This window comes from Cucurbita maxima, unplaced genomic scaffold (genome assembly GCF_002738345.1).
Source record: "Cucurbita maxima cultivar Rimu unplaced genomic scaffold, Cmax_1.0 Cma_Scf00003, whole genome shotgun sequence".
NCBI lineage: Eukaryota > Viridiplantae > Streptophyta > Magnoliopsida > Cucurbitales > Cucurbitaceae > Cucurbita > Cucurbita maxima.
Genome location: NW_019272019.1, coordinates 2402693 through 2423067, shown reverse-complemented (window position 1 = coordinate 2423067; position 20375 = coordinate 2402693). Strand labels below are relative to the sequence as shown.

Below are 20375 nucleotides of genomic sequence, written 5' to 3'. Positions count from 1 at the left end.
GGACTTATTAAATATGTGTACGTGTGTGTCGAGTTATCTGTGTTTGCAGGCATGTATGTGTGCATGTGTGTGTTATGTGGGGCGGGGACAAGGATGAGAAATTTAATCCTGTCCCGACCCCATTTATCTAACGAAGAAAAATCTCCCTATCCTCCGTTTAAACGGATAATCTCCTTCCATTCAAAACGAGTCCCTACAAAACCCCGACCCGGCAGGTAAAATAGACATCTACTAAACTCATAATTGCCTTCCAAGTAGAAGTCTTTAAATAACTAAAACTGTTATTTATTATAGAATTAGTAGATCAATGTAAAAAGTGGGATCCCTCTCTCCCCAAATGCAATAAACTGAACATAAAAGAGGCATCACAACATCCTCAAAAGTGTTCTACACGGTGTTCATATGTCCCGATGACCCAAACAACACATTCTATCCAACCCAAATCATAGCAAAACATCAAAAAGGGACCCAAGTGGCAAAGGCAATCTTTACCATTACAAACTTGCAAGTTCTGGACACAAACATGTCGAATAAAACGACCAACAAACCGAACACGGTTTAGCTTCCCATCAGCTAGATTTCCAAGAAGACAGTTGAGTGAGAGCAGCCTCCTGATGAAGGGGGCGCACATGGCAGACTTTGATATCATTTTATGCAACCACTGGTTGATTTTCGGGTCGTCGGGACTCAGTTACAGGCTCCACAGGAAGTTCTTTCTATACATCATTTGAAACCCTACAACTAACTACAAGAAAACCTCCTAAAGTGACAAATATTCAGATAGAAAGACTTGCAGAATCAAGCAAAGGTTTCTGATAGCTTTGAAAAACCGAGTTTTCTAAGTCGACTTGATAGAGGACGACTAGACCAAGCTCTATCCGGGTTATTACACTTAACGTCCACAATCGGAACTGCTCTAAGTCCTTTCCTTTCTGGTTTCTCTCTATAGCTATTTCCATCTGTATAAACATCATTAGAACCAAGCATTGGCATACGATGGACATCCCTTGAACCGGCCTTAGTAGCATTATGGGACTTCCCAAAGCTTCGGTTATTAACAGTATTATACCTTCTATTGCTTACCTCGTCGAACGACTTACTTTGTTGTAGTCTGTTAGGAATGGATGCAGCGTCGAACGATTTACTTTGATGTAGTCTGTTGGGAATGGAAGCAGCAGATGAAACAGTCCTAGTAGCAGATGAAGATTTGATTTTGGAAGCTACCGGCTTTTTCGGGACAGATCTCATAGACTCTAATTCCCTCATCATTAGGGAGCTAATCGTTCCGGTGGCTCCGACGTTAATGGATCCTCCACCTCCTTTGATAGGTTGCAGTTTCTGAACCATGATTTTTTCAGATAAGTATCTCTTAGGAAGGAAGAGGAAGATTATTCAACAATCCATTATCATATCATCACCTGAAATAGAAGTAGAGAACTGTAAGAATTGATTGTAACACAGGGTGATCCTGCAAATTGGAGTTCATAAGACTCAGAAACAAAGAAGTGGATAAATTACTATTATATTCAATCCACCACAGAATCATACAGGGAGAGGAGGCCCGGACGATATAGAAACTAAACGAGCACAGCAACGAGTTCATGTGACAGAATGGAATGGTTAAAATGATTCTTGAAAACGAAACTACTAACATGAGAGAAAATGTAATGAAAATTGCGGGAAGAGGCCCAATAGCTTATGAAAGAAAACTTAGGACCAAAAGCCCAAAGGGGGAGGAATTAAACTGGGCGGAGTGGCTGGTGGTTTCGGGATCTCGTTGAAAATGCTTCTTTTACGCCTCACGATTCCAAAAATCATCAACTCATAGAAAGAAAAAAACAGTGCCATACTTCCCACAAAAAGAGCAACTTCAAAGACAGAGAGTCAAATCCTACTCTCCCATTTGCATACAACAAACACAAAAAGGAAAGATCTCTAGACAACATTGAAGATATGAATCCACCCATAAGAGACATGCCAAGCAAAGAACTTTTAACAGCTTAGGAATGCAAATCTTCCTTAGTTTTGCGGAGTAAAGATTTGACAAAGAAAAAAATCCAAGGATTCAAGAGACCAGATGAGCTCATCCTTGAAGCATAGATCTAAACAGACTCCCTGAATCAAAGTCAAGAGAATAAAGCTCAAATTGCTTATAATCAAACAAGGTCTTTTCCAAAATGGATGTCATTTGAGCAAAGGAACCTGAAATGGGGGAGACCTTTGCAAGGAAAGATCACGAAAGGCTCTATATCTAATCCGTCGAATCTCCCATAGACGAACACGAGTCATGTCTCCCACGAAACTCGAAAGAGTAACAAATCGAAGAAAACGGTGCAACTAATGGAGGATCGTTTTCCACAAATTTCTAGAGACGCCATTGCCAACGAACCAATTTCAATGGAAAACACCACAGTTAGTTCGAAAGGACAGTGTTCTTGCTTACTATCTACTCCCTCTGCCCCACACAATTGATATCATTCAATTAAGATTAGAAGTTATCCACAAAATTCGTAAAGCAAATCCACATCAAAAGTCATTCAAATCAACATTAAAAGTATATCAGCTTGAACATCACATCAACAACCAGAGTTAATGAGCTCCAATCAAAGAAGTGATAATCAAAAAGGCCACTCAAAGCGATTCAAACAATGTATCAAAGAAGAAACAACCAACAAAATCATCAATCGCTTCAGAAAAGAACACATCATCCATTAATCAAAGGAAGATGAAAAACCAAAAACAAGAACACTTCACCAATAACGAGAGAGAAAGAGAGCATACCACAAGAGAAAATCGGCAAAATCTGCAGCCAAGAAGGGAAGATCAAAAGGGGGAAATAGGGTTTTTAAGTTATGAACCGAAAATGGCAACAAAATCTGAAGCTCCGGAGAAGATTGAAGGATGAAATTAGATCTCAAATTGTAATGATCTCCATCTCCAAAAAAGTTTGGCCATCGTCCTTTCTTCATCAATCACGCTCGGCTTTCCCCCACAAACAAATTTTTATTTTCATATACCAATTTCATTTTTAATACTTTTTTTCTTTTTTCTGGGTAAAGTAAGAACTTTCTCTTTCATTTCAGATCATTTTTTCTTTTTATTTTTATTTTTTAAAAAAATCAAACTTTAATGGTTGAAATATTCATTTTTTTTATTAGTTGACCTTTTAGATTAATTTTAATTTCATCATTTTGGATAAAAATATCATTTTGATTTTATTTGATTTAAAATACTTTTATCCATTGGAGAGGAGAACGAAACACTCTTCATAAAGATGTGGAAACCTTTTACTAGCAGACGCGTTTTAAAGCTGAGGGGAAGCGTGAAAGAAAAAGTCCAAAGAGAACAATAACTGTTAGCAGTAGGCTTGAGTCGTTACAAATGGTATCAGAACTTGACATGGGGCGATGTGCTAGCGAGGAGTCTATTTTCCAAAGGGGAATAGACATGAAGCGGAGTGCCAGTAAAGAAGTTGGGCCCCAAAGGGGTGGATGGATTTGGTGGGGGTCTCACATCGATTGAATAAAGGAACGAGTATCGACGAGAACGCTAGGCCCTGAAAGGGGGTGGATTATGATGTCTCTCATTGGTTGGGGAGGACGATATCCCAAATTGGTTGGGGAGGATGTTGGGTCCTGAAAGGATATGAATTGTGATATCCCCATTGGTTGGGGAGGACGCTGAGCCCGGAAAGAGGGTGAATTGTGATATTTCACATTGGTTGGAGAGAACACTCGGCCCTGAAAGGAGGTGGATTGTGATATCTCACAGTCGTTGGGAGGAGAACGAAACACTAGGGTGTGGAAGGGAAGCCCGAAAGAGAAAGTTCAATAATTATTAATTTAAATTTAATGGAAAAATACATTTAAAAGTTAAAAATTTTAATTTTGGGTAAAAGAGAAAAAAAATAAAATACTAAATGGCATTATATGACAGTTTGGCCACCTAATATTAGCTGGCTCTCCATCATTAATTGGTAAAATTCAATTTACAAAAATTATAATAATAATAATAATAATAATCCCAAATTTAAGTTAATATAAATTGTGATTAGAAAATTTTAATATCTAAATTATCGACATATGTATATAATAATTTAATGAACGGTCTGTTATCGATATAATGGAAGTTCTTGGTCTGTAAAGATACAAAAAATTTAAATTTATAAATTCATAGGGTTTTAAATTTTTTTAAATTTAATGATCTACCAAATACAAAATTAAAAGTTTAGGGTTTTATTAGACATAGGAGGGAAGAACTTTTAGGGCTACCAACCCTCAAAACATGTCAATATAGAATAGCAATTGTTCGATTATAGCTACTTAAGTCCACTGTTAGCAGAACTGCTTAAGTCCACTGTGTTCGATTATAGCTGTAACTGCTTAAGTCCACTATTAGTAGAAATTGTCTGCTTTGGTCTGTTACACATCACTGTTATCCTCACGGTTTTTAAAACGCGTTTTCTAGGGAAACGTTTCCACACCCCTTATAACAAATGGTTTGTTCCCCTCTCCAACTGATGTGGGATATCACAATCCACCTCCATTGGGAACTTAGTGTCATTGCTGGCACACCACCTGCTATATGACTTTGATCCCATTTGTAACAACCCAATGGCTCGTTATACATCACCATTAGCCTCACGATTTTTAAATGGGTCTGCTAGAGAAATGTTTCTACACCCTCATGAGGAATGTTTCGTTTTCCTCTCCAATTGATGTGGGGTCTCACAATATCCTAACCCGTTGCTTCAACTATTCGATATGAAAGACAACCAACTACAACTTTTAGTGTCATATCTTCAAGTCGTGTATCTTTCGATTTACAACCCCTACTACATCTATCCCGACCTTTGATAAATGTATATTAAGTTAGCAAACGTTCGAAGGGTAAAAAAATCTTTGTAGAAGAATCTCTATTGAAGACCAAATGGATAGACATTTCTCCAAGGAATTTATGAAGTTTGTACACAAATTTGAACTTGAACGTGGTTTCCACTTTCCAACCCCATTCTTCTTCTTCCTTATTTAGCACCTCCATTGCTATGAACTCCATTTCTCGAGATCTCTTTTTTGAGCTTTTCCTTTCAAGCTTTCCTTTAAGGTTTTTAAAACGTGTCTGCTAGTGAGAGGTCTCCACCCTCTTATAAAGGGTGTTTCGTTTTCCTCCCTAACCGATGTAGATTTTACGATCCACCCCCTTCGATGCCCAGCGTCCTCGCTGGCGCTTGGTCCCGATGTTTTGTTCTCCTCCCCAACCAATGTGGAATCTTACAATCTACCCTTTTGGGGCCAACATTCTCGCTGACACTCGTTCTTTAGTCTAATTGATGTTGGACCCCACCAATCCACCCCTCTTCGGGACCCAACGTCCTCACTGGCACATTGACTCATGTCCACCCCCTTCGAGGCTTAGCCTCCTCACGGGCACATTGCCCGAGACCCCACCACTCCACCTCCTTCGAGACCCAGCGTCCTTGTGGGCACATCGCCTCATGTCCACCCCCTTCGAGGCTCAGCCTACCAACTGACATATTGTATGGTGTCTGACTCTTATACCATTTGTAGCATCCTAAGCCTAAGATATTGTCCTTTTTAGGCTTTTCCTTTCAGGCTTCTTTCTAAAACGAGTTTGCTAAGGAGAAATTTCTATATCCTTATAAGCTGTGTTTCGTTCTTCTCTCCGAGTGACGTGGAAATCTTACCCAATGGGCCTCCAAGAATGATCCAAAAATTCAGAAAAGGGGGGAAATAAAGCGGTTAAAGCAGTCATACAGGTCTCGTTTGGCTATCAATTCGAAAAAACTTCGTGATTTTAGCCCTCATTTCTACTTTGATTGCTGACCCACAAGACTTGCTTCTCACTTCTCCCATTTCTTCCCCACCTTCCTTCCATTTTTGTCTCCTGCAAGCTTCCCACCTTCTTCGAATCGACTGATCTTCTTCTTCTTCTTCACCTGCATTCTTGTTCCTTAACCTCCATTGAAGCTCTGAATCGAGTCTCCGCCATTGCTTTCGTTCATAATGAGTTCTCAAGCACCCAAATCATCGAAACCCACAAAACCCCCAATTCAATCGCCGCCCACATCCAGATCCTCGGTTTCTTCTCTATCTTCCCATCTCGCCATGGTTGAACTCAAGCAAAGGATTCTCACCGCTATCACTAAGCTCTCCGATCGAGACACCCACCAGATCGCCATTGACGACATGGAGAAAATCATCCAGTCCATCTCCCCGGAAGCCATTCCTATGCTGCTTAATTGCCTCTACGACTCCTCTTCCGACCCAAAACCCGCTGTGAAGAAAGAATCATTGCGGCTTTTAACACTCGTTTGTGCTTCTCATAGCGATTCTACTTCCACCCATTTGACTAAAATTATAGCCCATATCATAAGAAGGGTTAAGGATGCGGATTCTGGCGTGAAGGATTCGTGTAGAGATGCCATTGGTGCACTGTCGGCGCAGTATTTGAAAGGGGATAGTTCTGGTGGTGATAATGGAGGTCTTGGCTCTGTGGTGGCTTTGTTTGTTAAGCCTTTGTTTGAGGCTATGGGAGAACAGAACAAGGGCGTTCAATCTGGTGCCGCATTATGTATGGCTAAGATGGTGGAGTGTGCCGCCAGCCCACCCATCATGGCGTTTCAGAAGCTTTGCCCCAGGATCTGTAAGTTGCTCAACAATCCAAATTTTTTGGCAAAGGCTTCACTCTTGACTGTGGTATCCAATTTATCACAGGTTCGTTTTACTCTCTATTTCATTGTTTTTTCCATCATGGTATGGTATTTAAGCTTAGATTCATGAATAACTAATGATATTTAGAGGGGAGTGAGGACTAAGAAACAGGGCACTATGACAGTATAAGAAGAAGAGGATAGTTTAGTCGAATGCTCATTTGCTAGACCTCGTTCAATCCTTCAAAGGCGAAGGAGAAAGAACTAAACACCTATTCTATTTGCCGAGTAGAGGCCAAGGGATTGGATTTCACCTATGATCAGATTAGTGGGTTATCATAGTTGACCTTTTTCGTGGTGTTGTTGAAAGTGAATTTGGAAGTAGGCCTTGCTTTTTAGAGCTGCTCCTAGCTCACACTATAATGGAGGAGTTGTCGTGAAGATCTAGGAGTGTGAGCAGTATGAGTTGAAAGGCTCCCATACTGTTTGGAGGGTAGGGGGGCATAGATGCCAAACAAACCTGACCCGACCAATGTACCTTGCAGCTCGTACTCTTTGTTGACCATAATCAACGAACCCAGTTACCATAGAGAACATATTGTAATATCTCTGAAGAATTGGATTTTTCTTTCTCTCTTGTTTGAGCAAGTCGTGAATATATGATACGGTATTCCTTTACGGTTAAAATATTTACATATGATAGATTGTTTAGTTTTTATGAGAAACCAAAGGCAATTTATGATGATCCAATGACTTGTTTTAGGTCGGTGCCATTGGACAACAGAGCTTGGAACATTTGCTACCAAGTATTCATGAGTTACTTGGGAGCACTGATTGGGCAACACGCAAGGCAGCAGCTGATGCACTAAGTGCATTAGCATTGCATTCAAGCAATTTCATAACAGATGGAGGTGCTTCCACTTTGGCAGTTCTTGAGGCTTGCCGTTTCGACAAGGTTATCTTTTGCTTTCATTTGTTCTTTGTATAAAGCATCTCATTTGCCCTGCTCTATCTCTGGTTTGGTTTGGTGTGTGTGTTTCCTGTTAACACATTCAAGAATTTTAGCTATCTTTTTACTCATAAACTTGCTAGACTATATGTCAATTTTCTACCTAAGCCCACCGCTAGCAGATATTGTCCTCTTTGGGTTTTCCCTTTCGGGCTTCTCCTTCAAGGTTTCTAAAACACGTCTACTAGGGAGAGTTTCCACACCCTTGTAAAGAATGTTTCGTTCTCCTCCCAAACCAATGTGGGATCTCACAATCCACCCCATTTAGGGCCCAGCGTCCTCGCCGACACTCATTTCCTTTTCCAATCGACGTGGGACTCTTCATCCACCCCCCTTCAGGGCCCAACATCTTTGCTGACACACGTTGCTTGCACATCGTTCGGTGTCTGGCTCTGATTCCATTTGTAATGGCCCAAGCCTACCGCTAGCCAAATATTGTCCTCTTTGGGCTTTTCCTTTCAAGCTTCCCCTCAAGGTTTTTTTACATGTGTCTTCTAGGGAGAGGTTTCCACACCCTTGTAAAGAATGTTTCGTTCTCCTCCCAAACCAATGTGAGATCTCACAATCCACCCCTTTAGGGCCCAACGTCCTCGCCGACACTCGTTCCCTTCTCCAATCGTGTGAGACCCCCAATCCACCCCCCTTCAGGGCCCAACATCCTTGCTGACACACCTTGCTGGCACATCACTCGGTGTCTGGCTCTGGTGTCATTTGTAATGGCCAAAGCCCACCGCTAGCAAATACTATCCTCTTTGGGCTTTTCCTTTTGGGCTTTCCCTCAAGGTTTTTAAAACGCGTCTGCTAGGAAGAGATTTCCACATCTTCGTAAAGAATGTTTCGTTCTCCTCCCAAACCGATGTGGGATCTCACGTTTGGCCTTCAATGATAATGTCATCCATTAATGTTTATCAAACCAGGAGAGGACATCTAAGATTGAACCGGTGAATGCCATGGATTGAAGGAAATCCAGGTATCAATAACCAGAAGAAAGTACATTTGCATACGGAAGCATTTCTAGCATACTCCAATGGATTAAAAGAATGTTATTGGTTTCTGAGTACAAGATAGCAGCCTTCTTAAGTTTAGCTTTAAGTCTTCCTGATCAAAGTAGCCAATTCCTTTTAAGTGAAAAGCATGAACAACTTGAACTAGGCATAGAAAAAAGTTACTAGCATATGCAGAATTCACAATTTATTCATTTACACTTATTGAACGGGGGATGGTTGGAGCTCATTATGAGATCTCATATCGGTTGGAGGGGGAAACGAAACATTCCTTATATGGGTGTGGAAACCTCTCCCTAGCAGACGCGTTTTAAAACTTTGAGGGGAAGTTCCGAAGGGAAAGCCCAAAGAGGACAATATCTGCTAGTTGTGGGTTTGGACTGTTACACTCATCTTCTCCTGTTGTAAGCTTTATTATGAATGAACGTTCCAGACCTTTGTTGGTGAGAGTATTGGAGCAGTTGAAGCTTTCAAGCATATTTTAGTGGCTGCTTGTTGTCGTTTGGAATGGAATTTGGTTTACAGATCTCTTTGGGTAGACATTTTGGATGATTTTTCCCATGGCACTGGTTAAGAACTTGAGATATTCGAGGAAAGGTACTCGAATTCTCGGGTCTGAACCTCAAGGCAGAACGCTTAACCGATGAAAAACCCTGAAAATGATGTTATGTATAATATATAGGATAAGTGTGAGATCCCACATCAGTTGGAGAAGAGAACGAAACATTCTTTATAAGAGTGTGAAAACCTCCCCCTAACAGACGTGTTTTAAAAATCTTGAGGGGAAGTCCGAAAGGGAAAGCCCAAAGAGGACAATATCTGTTAGAGTGAGCTTGAGCCATTACAAATGGTTTTAAAGCCAGACACTAGGCAATGTGCCAGCGAGGAGGCTGAGCCCCGAAGGGGGTGTATTGGGGGTCCCACATCGATTGGAGAAGGAAACGAGTGTCAGCGAGGATGCTGGGCCCCAAAGGGGGGTGGACTGTGAGATCCCACATCGGTTGGGGTGGAGAACGAAATTCTTTATAAGGGTGTGGAAACATCTCCCTAACAGATGCATTTTAAAAACCTTGAGGGGAAGTCCGAAAGGGAAAACTCAAATAGGACAATATCGGCTAGCGGTGGGCTTGGACCGTTACAATAAGGTTCCTGATCTTAATTGAGTGCTTTTCTGAATCTCATTGATATATATGCATGTGAAAAGAAATTATGATTGTTATATTAATGATACCCCGATTATTTTTACAGATAAGACCCGTTCGAGACAGCATGACCGAGGCACTACAGCTCTGGAAGAAACTTGCTGGGAAAACCGACGGAGCTGCAGAAAGCCAGAATGAATCTCAAGGTGTAGTGATTCGTCTTCCCTTTTTACTTCCTTCTGGACGTTGGAGGATTACCTTTTTTTTTCGTGCCATCTAACTCTCGTTCCATTTCGATGCGCTGTTCTTGCTTGTATGTTTCAGATGGTGAAAACCAGGACTCAGCGGAGTTGTCCAAAAAGTCCGACCTGAAAAATGCGAATTCTCCTCAGGGAGGGAGGTCATTAGACAAAGATAAATCCGAGGATTCCGTCCCTGTATCGAATTCAGCTTCGAAAACGAAATGTGGTAGTATTTCAGATAAAGCAGCTGTAATATTGAAGAAGAAAGTACCTGCTTTAACCGACAAAGAGTTGAACCCAGAGTTCTTTCAGAAACTCGAAACTAGGGGGTCCGGGGATTTGCCTGTCGAGGTGGTTCTTCCTCGCAGACATGCCAGTTCTTCGAACACAAACGACGAGAAACCGGAGCCTGAGGATGCAAATGCTGGGTTAAGATCAACTCATGTTGAAAACACTCAAGCAGATGATTTTCAAAGTGCATTCAATAAATTTCGAGACTCGGAAAGAGCTCAAATGGCTAAGCCGAGGGATTACGATGATCTTGGGCGTGATAAATGGCATGAGGGGAAACTTAATGGAAGAGACTCGAGAACAAGAGCGTACAATGTGAATGATCAAAGTGAAATATCTCAACGAGAATCTTCTGGCGCTCGTTCGGACTTCTCCAAAATGGATGCCCAATCAGAAAGCGCCTACATGAATAACAAAGGAAGCTGGTCCGCTATCCAGAGGCAGCTATTGCAGTTGGAGAGGCAACAGGCACATTTGATGAACATGTTGCAGGATTTCATGGGAGGCTCTCATGATGGCATGATAACTTTGGAAAATAGAGTTCGTGGACTCGAGAGAGTTGTCGAAGACATGGCACGAGATTTATCTGTGTCATCAAGTAGGAGAGGTAATTTTGCTCTAGGATTCGAAGGAACGTCTAATAGGCCTCTAGGCAAGTATAGTGGAATTTTGGACTATCCCGGTGCCAAGTTTGGCCGAAACAATGATGGACGAATGTCTTTCGGAGAGAGGTTCGTTCAATCAGAAGGAATCGGTTCGAACATGAGGGGAAGGAATGCTGCATGGAGACCCGACATGAATGAGACTTGGGACTATCCTGTTTACATGTCGAGAAACGGACAGATGAGCTCTAAGAGATCGTTAGATGGTGGCATTGACAATAGGTCATCGAAATCCGAACAAGAAATCGACCAAGGTGGAGGTAACAGAAGAGCCTGGGATAAAGGTGCTGGACCTTTAAGACTTGGTGAGGGACCATCTGCAAGAAGTGTTTGGCAAGCATCAAAAGACGAAGCAACGTTAGAAGCCATTCGAGTAGCTGGCGAAGACAACGGTATATCTAGGACCCCGAAAGTGGCGATTCCCGAATTGACAGCAGAAGCCATGGAAGACGACAATGTCGGTCAAGAACGGGATCCAGTATGGACGTCTTGGACTAATGCAATGGATGCCCTTCAGGTAGGTGATATGGACACAGCTTATGCTGAAGTTCTCTCTACAGGGGACGACATTTTGCTCATAAAACTAATGGAAAGAACCGGTCCCGTGGTCGACCAATTCTCAAACGAGATAGCCGTTGAGATCTTCCGCGCCGTGGGACAATTTCTACTCGAACAGAACTTGTTCGACATATGTTTATCTTGGATTCAACAGGTATGTCTTTTCTTTGACTCGATCTATAACAACACTCTTCAACCTGTTAATATACTTAGAATCCTTAACTCGAACGATTCGAAACCCGGTTCGGGTCTTAATTATAATGCTTGGGCATGGTGTTTCAGTTGGTAGATATCATATTGGACAATGGGCCTGATTGTGTGGGGATTCCAATGGATATGAAGAAAGAACTGTTATTAAATGTTCTTGAAGCTTCTTCAACGATGGATACTCCTGAAGATTGGGAAGGGGCATTACCTGACCAACTTTTGGCTCAGTTGGCATCTGCTTGGAGAATTGATATTGGACAACTCCAATAGATACTCATTGCTAAACACTTTTTGGTGAATGGATGAACAAAATTCTATTCTTTCCATCCAAAATGAATTGAAAATGGGATACATATTTGTTCGTTTAGAAAAGCGTTTTCGGGATTTTTGTTTGTTTGTTTTTTTTTTCTTTCTTTTTGCTCGAGATTACTATCAAGAACCGTGATTGAATCGTCTGTAAATGTTAATATTGTTGTGCTTTTGAGTGATTATCAAGAAAAAGAGAGTTTAGAAATCAAATATGAAAAATGGTAGATTCACAGCCTTATTCTATATGAAAAAGGAGAGTAGAGAAATTCGTTGTGGATTTTTATCGGAAAATGTTCTATAAGAGCAAGCTGACTTGTGGGTTATGGATCCACCACGTTACTCTGATAGCTGACCATTATATACTATCAGTAGATTGATTCGATCAAAAGGGTTAACTCAAACTACTAGGGGTGTACATGGTCCGATAACTCAAACTACTAGGGGTGTACATGGTCCGATAACTCAAACTACTAGGGGTGTACATGGTCCGAGTTGGGTAGGGTTGTGGGACTTTTTTGACCAAACCCAAAAGTTCGGGTTGGTTGGATTGGTAACCTAACCGGAAACTTTTCACAACTCAACCCAACCCTCTATTTTCAGGTTGGGTCAGGGTTGGGTTGTCAATTTTTTTTAGAGTTTTATTTATCTACTGTTTATAATTATTCGAATACAAGGTTTGTCAATTTTTTTTAGAGTTTTAAGGGTTGGGTTGTCAATTTTTTTTAGAGTTTTATTTATTTACGGTTTATAATTATTCGAATACAATCTTAAATAAAATATATTAAAAGTTTACAAACACAAATCAATCTATAATTGTTGACAAAAAAAAAAAAAAAAAAACAAATTCAATAAAATGGTAACATATTAACCTAGTTCAACAAGTTGTACCGACATTTCTTGAGAATTGGTTAAATTAACAAAAATACAATGATTAACATTTCTTGAGAATTGGTTAAATTAACAAAAATACAATGATAATCATGAAATTAAATAAACAATAAAAAAGATACCATGATAATCATGAAATTAAATAAACAATTAAAAAGCAATACAATGAAAATCATGAAATTAAATAAACAATAATAAAAAAGATTAGTGTAAGAAAATATATAAAAATATTTTAATTAAAATATGCCTATTTATGAGTAAGTCTAGACTTTAGATAGCCTTAAACTATTAAAAAAATAAAAATATATAAAAATTATAATATAATAATATCGTAATAAATACATAAAAATTTAGAATATATTTTAAAATTATATATAATATATATATTATCAAAATAACTTAAAATGTAAACTAATTAATAAACTTTTGTAATTAAAAATAAAAAATAATATAAATATGCCTATTTATATGTAACCCTATAAAAAGAGTTCTAAACTAAAAAAATAAAAATATATATAAATTATGATATAATAATATCGTAATAAATAAATTAAAATTTAGAATATGTTTTAAAATTATTATATATATATATATATATAATTTTAAAACATTGTCAAAATAACTTAAATGTAAACTTAGTTATATATATATATAATTTTAAAACATGGATCAAATAACTTAAATGTAAACCTTAATAGTTATATGTTAGCTTATTCTAATTAATAAACCTTTGTAATTAAAAATAACAAAATAATATAAACAAAATAAAGAAATTATATGTTAGCTTATTCTAATTAATAAACCTTTGTAATTAAAAATAACAAAATAATATAAACAAAATAAAGAAATTAAAAATAATATAAACTAAAAAAGAATAATTAAAAATAACAAAATAATATAAACAAAATAAAGAAATTAAAAATAATATAAACTTAAAACTTTGTAATTAAAAATAACAAAATAAAGAAATTAAAAATAATATAAACTAAAAAAAATAATTAAATAATATAAACTTAAACTTTTGTAATTAAAAATAACAAAATAAAGAAATTAAAAATAATATAAACTAAAAAAGAATAAATAAATAATATAAACTTAAACCTTTGCAATTAAAAATTATATAAACTAAAAAAAATAATTAAAAATAACAAAATAATATTAAAAAAAATAAAACATATACTTGACAAGCATCAAACTCGGAAAAACGAACCCAACACTACCTACAAACTACAATTTGTTGGAATGTTGAAAATATCCGTTTTGCTCCTAGGACTTGTGGGTTATGGGCCCACCACGCTTTCACTACGCCAGCCACTTTGATAGCTCACCATTATATACTATCAGTAGATTGATTCGATCAAAAGGGTTAACTTGAATGTCCTATCAGAGTCAGGTTTCGATCAAAAGGGTTAACTTGAACTACAATTTGTTGGAAAGTTGAAAATATCCATTTCGTTCCTGGGACCTGTGGGTTATGGGCCCACAAGGCTTCCGTTGAAAATATCCTATTAAAGCCAGGGTTTCGGATCCTGGGACCTATAGGTTATGGGCCCACCACGCTTCCGCTGCGCCACTTTGATGGCTAACCATTATATACTATCAGTAGATTGATTCGATCAAAAGAGTTAACTTGAAAAGTTGAAAATATCCTATTAAAAAAAGGTTTCGCTCCTGGGACCTTTTAACAAATGAATTACGAAAATTCAAATTTTGTAAAGATGAATAAGCTGGCTTATAGAAGAAAGACGCTATAAATATTCTGAAATAAGCTATACAGACGGAATTAACCATTTGTCTAATATATTCAACTCAATTGTCTAATATAACAAGTTTATGGGATTCAACTCAATTGTCTAATATAACAAGTTTATGGGCCCACCACTTTAATAGTTGACCATTGTATATACTATTAGTAGATTGATTCCGCTGCCCCAGGTTTCAATCATGGGACCAATGGGTTATGGGCTATGGGCCCAAACGCTTCCGCCGCCACTCTGACAACTGCCATTATATACTATCAGTAGATTGATTCGATCAAAAGGGCGATCAAAACTTAACCTGTGGGTTATGGGCCCACCATGCTTCCGCTGCGCCACTTTGATAGTTGACCATTACATACTATCAGTAGATTGAGTAGATTGATTCGATCAAAAGGGTTAACTTGAACTACAATTTGTTGGAAAGTTGAGAACCAATGGGTTATGGGCCGAAACGCTTCCGCCACCACTTTGATAGTACAATTTGTTGGAAAGTTGAGAATATCCTATTAAAACAAGGTTTCGCTCCTATGAGCCCACCACACGTCACTTTGATAACTGACCACTATATACTATCAGTAGATTGATTCGATCAAAAGAGTTAACTTGAACTACAATTTGTTGGAAAGTTGAAAATGGCACTTCCGCTGCTGCCACTTTGATGCTATTAAAACAAAGTTTCTCTCCTAGGACCTAAGGGTTACTGGGCTCACTCTTCTCTGGACCTGTGGGTTATGGGGACCCACAAGGCTTCCATGTGTTCAAAATATCCTATCAGGACCTGTGGGTTATGGGGACCCACAAGGCTTCCATGTGTTCAAAATATCCTATCAGGACCTGTGGGTTATGGGTCCACCACGCTTCCGCTGCGCCACTTTGATAGCTGACCATTATATACTATCATAGATTGATTCGATCAAAGTGGGTTATAGGGGCCTACAAGGCTTCCCTGCGTTCAAAATATCCTATCAAAGTCAGGTTTCGATCCTGGGACCTGTGGGTTATGGGCCCACCACGCTTCCGCTGCGCCACTTTGATAGCTAGCCATTATATACTATCATAGATTGATTCGATCAAAAGGGTTAACTTGAACTACAATTTGATGGAAAGTTGAAAATATCCTATTAAAGCAAGGTTTCGCTCTTGGGACCTGTTGATTATGAGCCCACAAGGCTTCCCTGCGTTCAAAATATCCTATCTAAGTCAGGTTTCGATCCTGGGACCTGTGGGTTATGGGGGCCCACCACGCTTCACTACATTCATTCAAAATATCGATTTTGGAAAAATATCCTATTAAAACAAGGTTTCGCTCTTGGGACGTGTTCAAAATATCCTATCAAAGCCAGGTTTTGATCCTCGGACCTGTGGGTTATGGGCTCACCACGCTTCCGCTGCGCCACTTTGATAGCTGACCATTATATACTATCATAGATTGATTCGATCAAAAGGGTTAACTTGAACTACAATTTGATGGAAAGTTGAAAATATCCTATTAAAGCAAGGTTTCGCTCTTGGGACCTGTTGATTATGAGCCCACAAGGCTTCCCTGCGTTCAAAATATCCTATCTAAGTCAGGTTTCGATCCTGGGACCTGTGGGTTATGGGGGCCCACCACGCTTCACTACATTCATTCAAAATATCGATTTTGGAAAAATATCCTATTAAAACAAGGTTTCGCTCTTGGGACGTGTTCAAAATATCCTATCAAAGCCAGGTTTTGATCCTCGGACCTGTGGGTTATGGGCTCACCACGCTTCCGCTGCGCCACTTTGATAGCTGACCATTATATACTATCATAGATTGATTCGATCAAAAGGGTTAACTTGAACTATAATTTGATGGAAAGTTGAAAATATCCTATCAAAGCCAGGTTTCGATCCTGGGACCTGTGGGTTATGGGCCCACCACGCTTCCGCTGCACCACTTTGATAGTTGACCATTATATACTAACATAGATTGATTCGATCAAAAGGGTTAACTTGAACTACAATTTGATGGAAAGTTGAAAAATCCTATTTAAAGCAAGGTTTCGCTCCTCGGACCTATGGATTATGGGCCCACCACGCTTCACTACATTCATTCAAAATATCGATCATGGGAAAATATCCTATTAAAACAAGGTTTCGATCCTTGGACCTGTGGGTTATGGGCCCACCACGCTTCCGCTGCGCCACTTTAATTGTGGACCATTATATACTATCATAGATTGATTCGATCAAAAGGGTTAACTTGAACTATAATTTGATGGAAAGTTGAAAATATCCTATTAAAGCAAGGTTTCGCTCGGGACCTGGGGGTTATGGGCCCACCACGCTTCCGCCACACCACTTTGATAGCTGACCATTATATACTATCATAGTTTGATTCGATCAAAAGGGTTAACTTGAACTACAATTTGATGGAAAGTTGAAAAATCCTATTAAAGCAAGGTTTCGCTCCTGGGACCTGTGGATTATCGGGCCCACACCACCTGCATTCAAAATAATCCCTATCAAAGTCAGGTTTCAATCCTGGGACCTGTGGGTTATGGGGTCTCACAAGGCTTCCCTGCGTTCAAAATATCAGGCTTCCCTGCGTTCAAAATATCTTATCAAAGCCAGGTTTCGATCCTGGGATCTGTGGGTTATGGGGTCTCACAAGGCTTCCCTGCGTTCAAAATATCTTATCAAAGCCAGGTTTCGATCCTGGGACCTGTGGGTTATGGGCCCACCACGCTTCCGCTGCGCCACTTTGATAGCTTACCATTAAATACTATCAAAGCCAGGTTTCGATCAAAACGGTTAACTTGAACTACAATTTGATGGAAAGTTGAAAATATCCTATTAAAGCAAGGTTTCACTCCTCGGACCTGTGAATTATGGGAAAATTATGGGCCCACAAGGCTTCCGCTCCCTACGTTAAAAAATATCCTATTAAAACAAGGTTTCGATCTTGGGACCTATGGGTTATGGGCCCACCATGCTTCCGCTGCGCCATTTTGATAGCTGACCATTATATACTATCATAGATTGATTCGATCAAAAGGGTTAACTTGAACTACAATTTGATGGAAAGTTGAAAGGGTTAACTTGAACTACAATTTGATGGAAAGTTGAAAAATCCTATTAAAGCAAGGTTTCGCTCCTCGGACCTGTGGATTATCGGCCCACACCTCCTGCGTTCAAAATATCCCTATCAAAGTCAGGTTTCACAATCTGTGGGGTTATGGGGGCCCACAAGGCTTCCCTGCGTTCAAAATATACTATCAAAGCCAGGTTTCGATCCTGGGACCTGTGGGTTATGGGCCCACCACGCTTCCGCTGCGCCACTTTGATAGCTGACCATTATATACTATCATAGATTGATTCGATCAAAAGGGTTAACTTGAACTACAATTTGATGGAAAGTTGAAAGGGTTAACTTGAACTACAATTTGATGGAAAGTTGAAAAATCCTATTAAAGCAAGGTTTCGCTCCTCGGACCTGTGGATTATCGGCCCACACCTCCTGCGTTCAAAATATCCCTATCAAAGTCAGGTTTCACAATCTGTGGGGTTATGGGGGCCCACAAGGCTTCCCTGCGTTCAAAATATCCTATCAAAGCCAGGTTTCGATCCTGGGACCTGTGGGTTATGGGCCCACCACGCTTCCGCTGCGCCACTTTGATAGCTGACCATTATATACTATCATAGATTGATTCGATCAAAAGGGTTAACTTGAACTACAATTTGATGGAAAGTTGAAAAATTTTATTAAAGCAAGGTTTCACTCCTCGGACCTGTGGATTATCGGCCCACACCTCCTGCGTTCGATTATCGGCCCACACCTCCTGCGTTCGATTATCGGCCCACACCTCCTGCGTTCGATTATCGACCCACACCTCCTGCGTTCGATTATCGGCCCACACCTCCTGCGTTCAAAATATCCCTATCAAAGTCAGGTTTCACAATCTGTGGGTTATGGGGGCTCACAAGGCTTCTCTGCGTTCAAAATATCCTATCAAAGCCAGGTTTCGATCCTGGGACCTGTGGGTTATGGGCCCACCACGCTTCCACTGCGCCACTTTGATAGCTAAACATTATATACTATCATAGATTGATTCGATCAAAAGGGTTAACTTGAAATATCCTATTAAAGCAAGGTTTCGCACTTGGGGCCCACAAGGCTTCCTTGCGTTCAAAATATCCTATCAAAGCCAGGTTTCGATCCTGGGACCTGTGGGTTATGGGCCCACCACGCTTCCACTGCGCCACTTTGATAGCTAAACATTATATACTATCATAGATTGATTCGATCAAAAGGGTTAACTTGAAATATCCTATTAAAGCAAGGTTTCGCACTTGGGGCCCACAAGGCTTCCTTGCGTTCAAAATATCCTATCAAAGCCAGGTTTCGATCCTGGGACCTGTGGGTTATGGGCCCACCACGCTTCCGCTGCGCCACTTTGATAGCTAAACATTATATACTATCATAGATTGATTCGATCAAAAGGGTTAACTTGAAATATCCTATCAAAGCCAGGTTTCGATCCTGGGACCTGTGGGTTATGGGCCCACCACGCCTCCGCTGCGCCACTTTGATAGCTAAACATTATATACTATCATAGATTGATTCGATCAAAAGGGTTAACTTGAAATATCCTATTAAAGCAAGGTTTTGCACTTGGGACCTGTGGATTATGGGCCCACAAGGCTTCCTTGCATTCAAAATATCTTATCAAAGCCAGGTTTCGATCTTGGGACTTGTGGGTTATGGGCCCACCACGCTTCCGCTGCGCCACTTTGATAGCTAACCATTATATACTATCAAAGCCAGGTTTCGATCAAAAGGGTTAGCTTGAACTACAATTTGATAGAAAGTTGAAAATATCCTATTAAAGCAAGGTTTCGCTCCTGGGACCTGTGGGTTATGGGCCCACCACGCTTCCGCTGCGCCACTTTGATAGCTAAACATTATATACCATCATAGATTGATTCGATCAAAAGGGTTAACTTGAAATATCCTATTAAAGCAAGGTTTTGCACTTGGGACCTGTGGATTATGGGCCCACAAGGCTTCCTTGCGTTCAAAATATCCTATCAAAGCCAGGTTTCGATCTTGGGACTTGTGGGTTATGGGCCCACCACGCTTCCGCTGCGCCACTTTGATAGCTGACCATTATATACTATCAAAGCCAGGTTTCGATCAAAAGGTGAAAATATCCTATTAAAGCAAGGTTTCGCTCCTGGGACCTGTTGATTATCGGCCCACACCTCCTGCGTTCAAAATATCCTATCAAAGCAAGGTTTCGATCCTGGGACCTGTGGGTTATGGGCCCACCACGCTTCCGCTGCGCCACTTTGATAGCTAAACATTATATACCATCATAGATTGATTCGATCAAAAGGGTTAACTTGAAATATCCTATTAAAGAAAGGTTTTGCACTTGGGACCTGTGGATTATGGGCCCACAAGGCTTCCTTGCGTTCAAAATATCCTATCAAAGCCAGGTTTCGATCTTGGGACGTGTGGGTTATGGGCCCACCACGCTTCCGCTGCGCCACTTTGATAGCGGACCATTATATACTATCAAAGCCAGGTTTCGATCAAAAGGTGAAAATATCCTATTAAAGCAAGGTTTCGCTCCTGGGACCTGTGGGCCGATGACCTGTGGATTA

General features: G+C 40.0%; 2 protein-coding genes and 14 non-coding genes across 18 annotated transcripts; 1 reads left to right on the top strand and 15 right to left on the bottom strand.

Moving 5' to 3' along the window:
* Positions 1–338: 338 nt before the first annotated feature.
* On the bottom strand, positions 339–3024 carry LOC111476940. Of its 3 annotated transcripts, none has more exons than XM_023120820.1 (2): positions 2782–3024; positions 339–1418 (listed from the first exon to the last, which is right to left on the bottom strand). In XM_023120820.1, the coding sequence occupies exon 2, from the start codon at positions 1345–1347 to the stop codon at positions 799–801; it is 549 nt and encodes a 182-aa protein (XP_022976588.1). In that variant the 5' UTR covers positions 1348–1418; positions 2782–3024; the 3' UTR covers positions 339–798. The 3 variants fall into 3 exon arrangements, with proteins under 3 accessions (XP_022976588.1, XP_022976589.1, XP_022976590.1); XM_023120821.1 differs by lacking the exon at positions 2782–3024 and adding an exon at positions 2203–2603; XM_023120822.1 differs by lacking the exon at positions 2782–3024 and adding an exon at positions 1653–1673.
* Positions 3025–5800: 2776 nt separating this feature from the next.
* On the top strand, positions 5801–12330 carry LOC111476822 (microtubule-associated protein TORTIFOLIA1-like). The gene is made up of 5 exons (XM_023120639.1): positions 5801–6734; positions 7434–7625; positions 9932–10031; positions 10150–11732; positions 11861–12330. The coding sequence occupies exons 1-5, from the start codon at positions 6024–6026 to the stop codon at positions 12053–12055; spliced, it is 2781 nt and encodes a 926-aa protein (XP_022976407.1). The 5' UTR covers positions 5801–6023; the 3' UTR covers positions 12056–12330.
* A 3375-nt stretch (positions 12331–15705) lies between these two features.
* On the bottom strand, positions 15706–15777 carry TRNAM-CAU. Its single transcript has one exon. It is a non-coding gene; the product is annotated as a tRNA-Met (tRNA).
* An 820-nt stretch (positions 15778–16597) lies between these two features.
* On the bottom strand, positions 16598–16669 carry TRNAM-CAU. Its single transcript has one exon. It is a non-coding gene; the product is annotated as a tRNA-Met (tRNA).
* A 178-nt stretch (positions 16670–16847) lies between these two features.
* Positions 16848–16919, bottom strand: TRNAM-CAU. The gene has a single exon. It is a non-coding gene; the product is annotated as a tRNA-Met (tRNA).
* Positions 16920–17402: 483 nt separating this feature from the next.
* On the bottom strand, positions 17403–17474 carry TRNAM-CAU. The gene has a single exon. It is a non-coding gene; the product is annotated as a tRNA-Met (tRNA).
* A 507-nt stretch (positions 17475–17981) lies between these two features.
* Positions 17982–18053, bottom strand: TRNAM-CAU. The gene has a single exon. It is a non-coding gene; the product is annotated as a tRNA-Met (tRNA).
* A 260-nt stretch (positions 18054–18313) lies between these two features.
* On the bottom strand, positions 18314–18385 carry TRNAM-CAU. Its single transcript has one exon. It is a non-coding gene; the product is annotated as a tRNA-Met (tRNA).
* Positions 18386–18715: 330 nt separating this feature from the next.
* TRNAM-CAU lies at positions 18716–18787 on the bottom strand. The gene has a single exon. It is a non-coding gene; the product is annotated as a tRNA-Met (tRNA).
* A 118-nt stretch (positions 18788–18905) lies between these two features.
* TRNAM-CAU lies at positions 18906–18977 on the bottom strand. Its single transcript has one exon. It is a non-coding gene; the product is annotated as a tRNA-Met (tRNA).
* A 118-nt stretch (positions 18978–19095) lies between these two features.
* TRNAM-CAU lies at positions 19096–19167 on the bottom strand. The gene has a single exon. It is a non-coding gene; the product is annotated as a tRNA-Met (tRNA).
* Positions 19168–19227: 60 nt separating this feature from the next.
* On the bottom strand, positions 19228–19299 carry TRNAM-CAU. Its single transcript has one exon. It is a non-coding gene; the product is annotated as a tRNA-Met (tRNA).
* A 133-nt stretch (positions 19300–19432) lies between these two features.
* Positions 19433–19504, bottom strand: TRNAM-CAU. Its single transcript has one exon. It is a non-coding gene; the product is annotated as a tRNA-Met (tRNA).
* Positions 19505–19794: 290 nt separating this feature from the next.
* On the bottom strand, positions 19795–19866 carry TRNAM-CAU. Its single transcript has one exon. It is a non-coding gene; the product is annotated as a tRNA-Met (tRNA).
* Positions 19867–19990: 124 nt separating this feature from the next.
* TRNAM-CAU lies at positions 19991–20062 on the bottom strand. Its single transcript has one exon. It is a non-coding gene; the product is annotated as a tRNA-Met (tRNA).
* Positions 20063–20195: 133 nt separating this feature from the next.
* TRNAM-CAU lies at positions 20196–20267 on the bottom strand. Its single transcript has one exon. It is a non-coding gene; the product is annotated as a tRNA-Met (tRNA).
* Between the last annotated feature and the right edge of the window lie 108 nt (positions 20268–20375).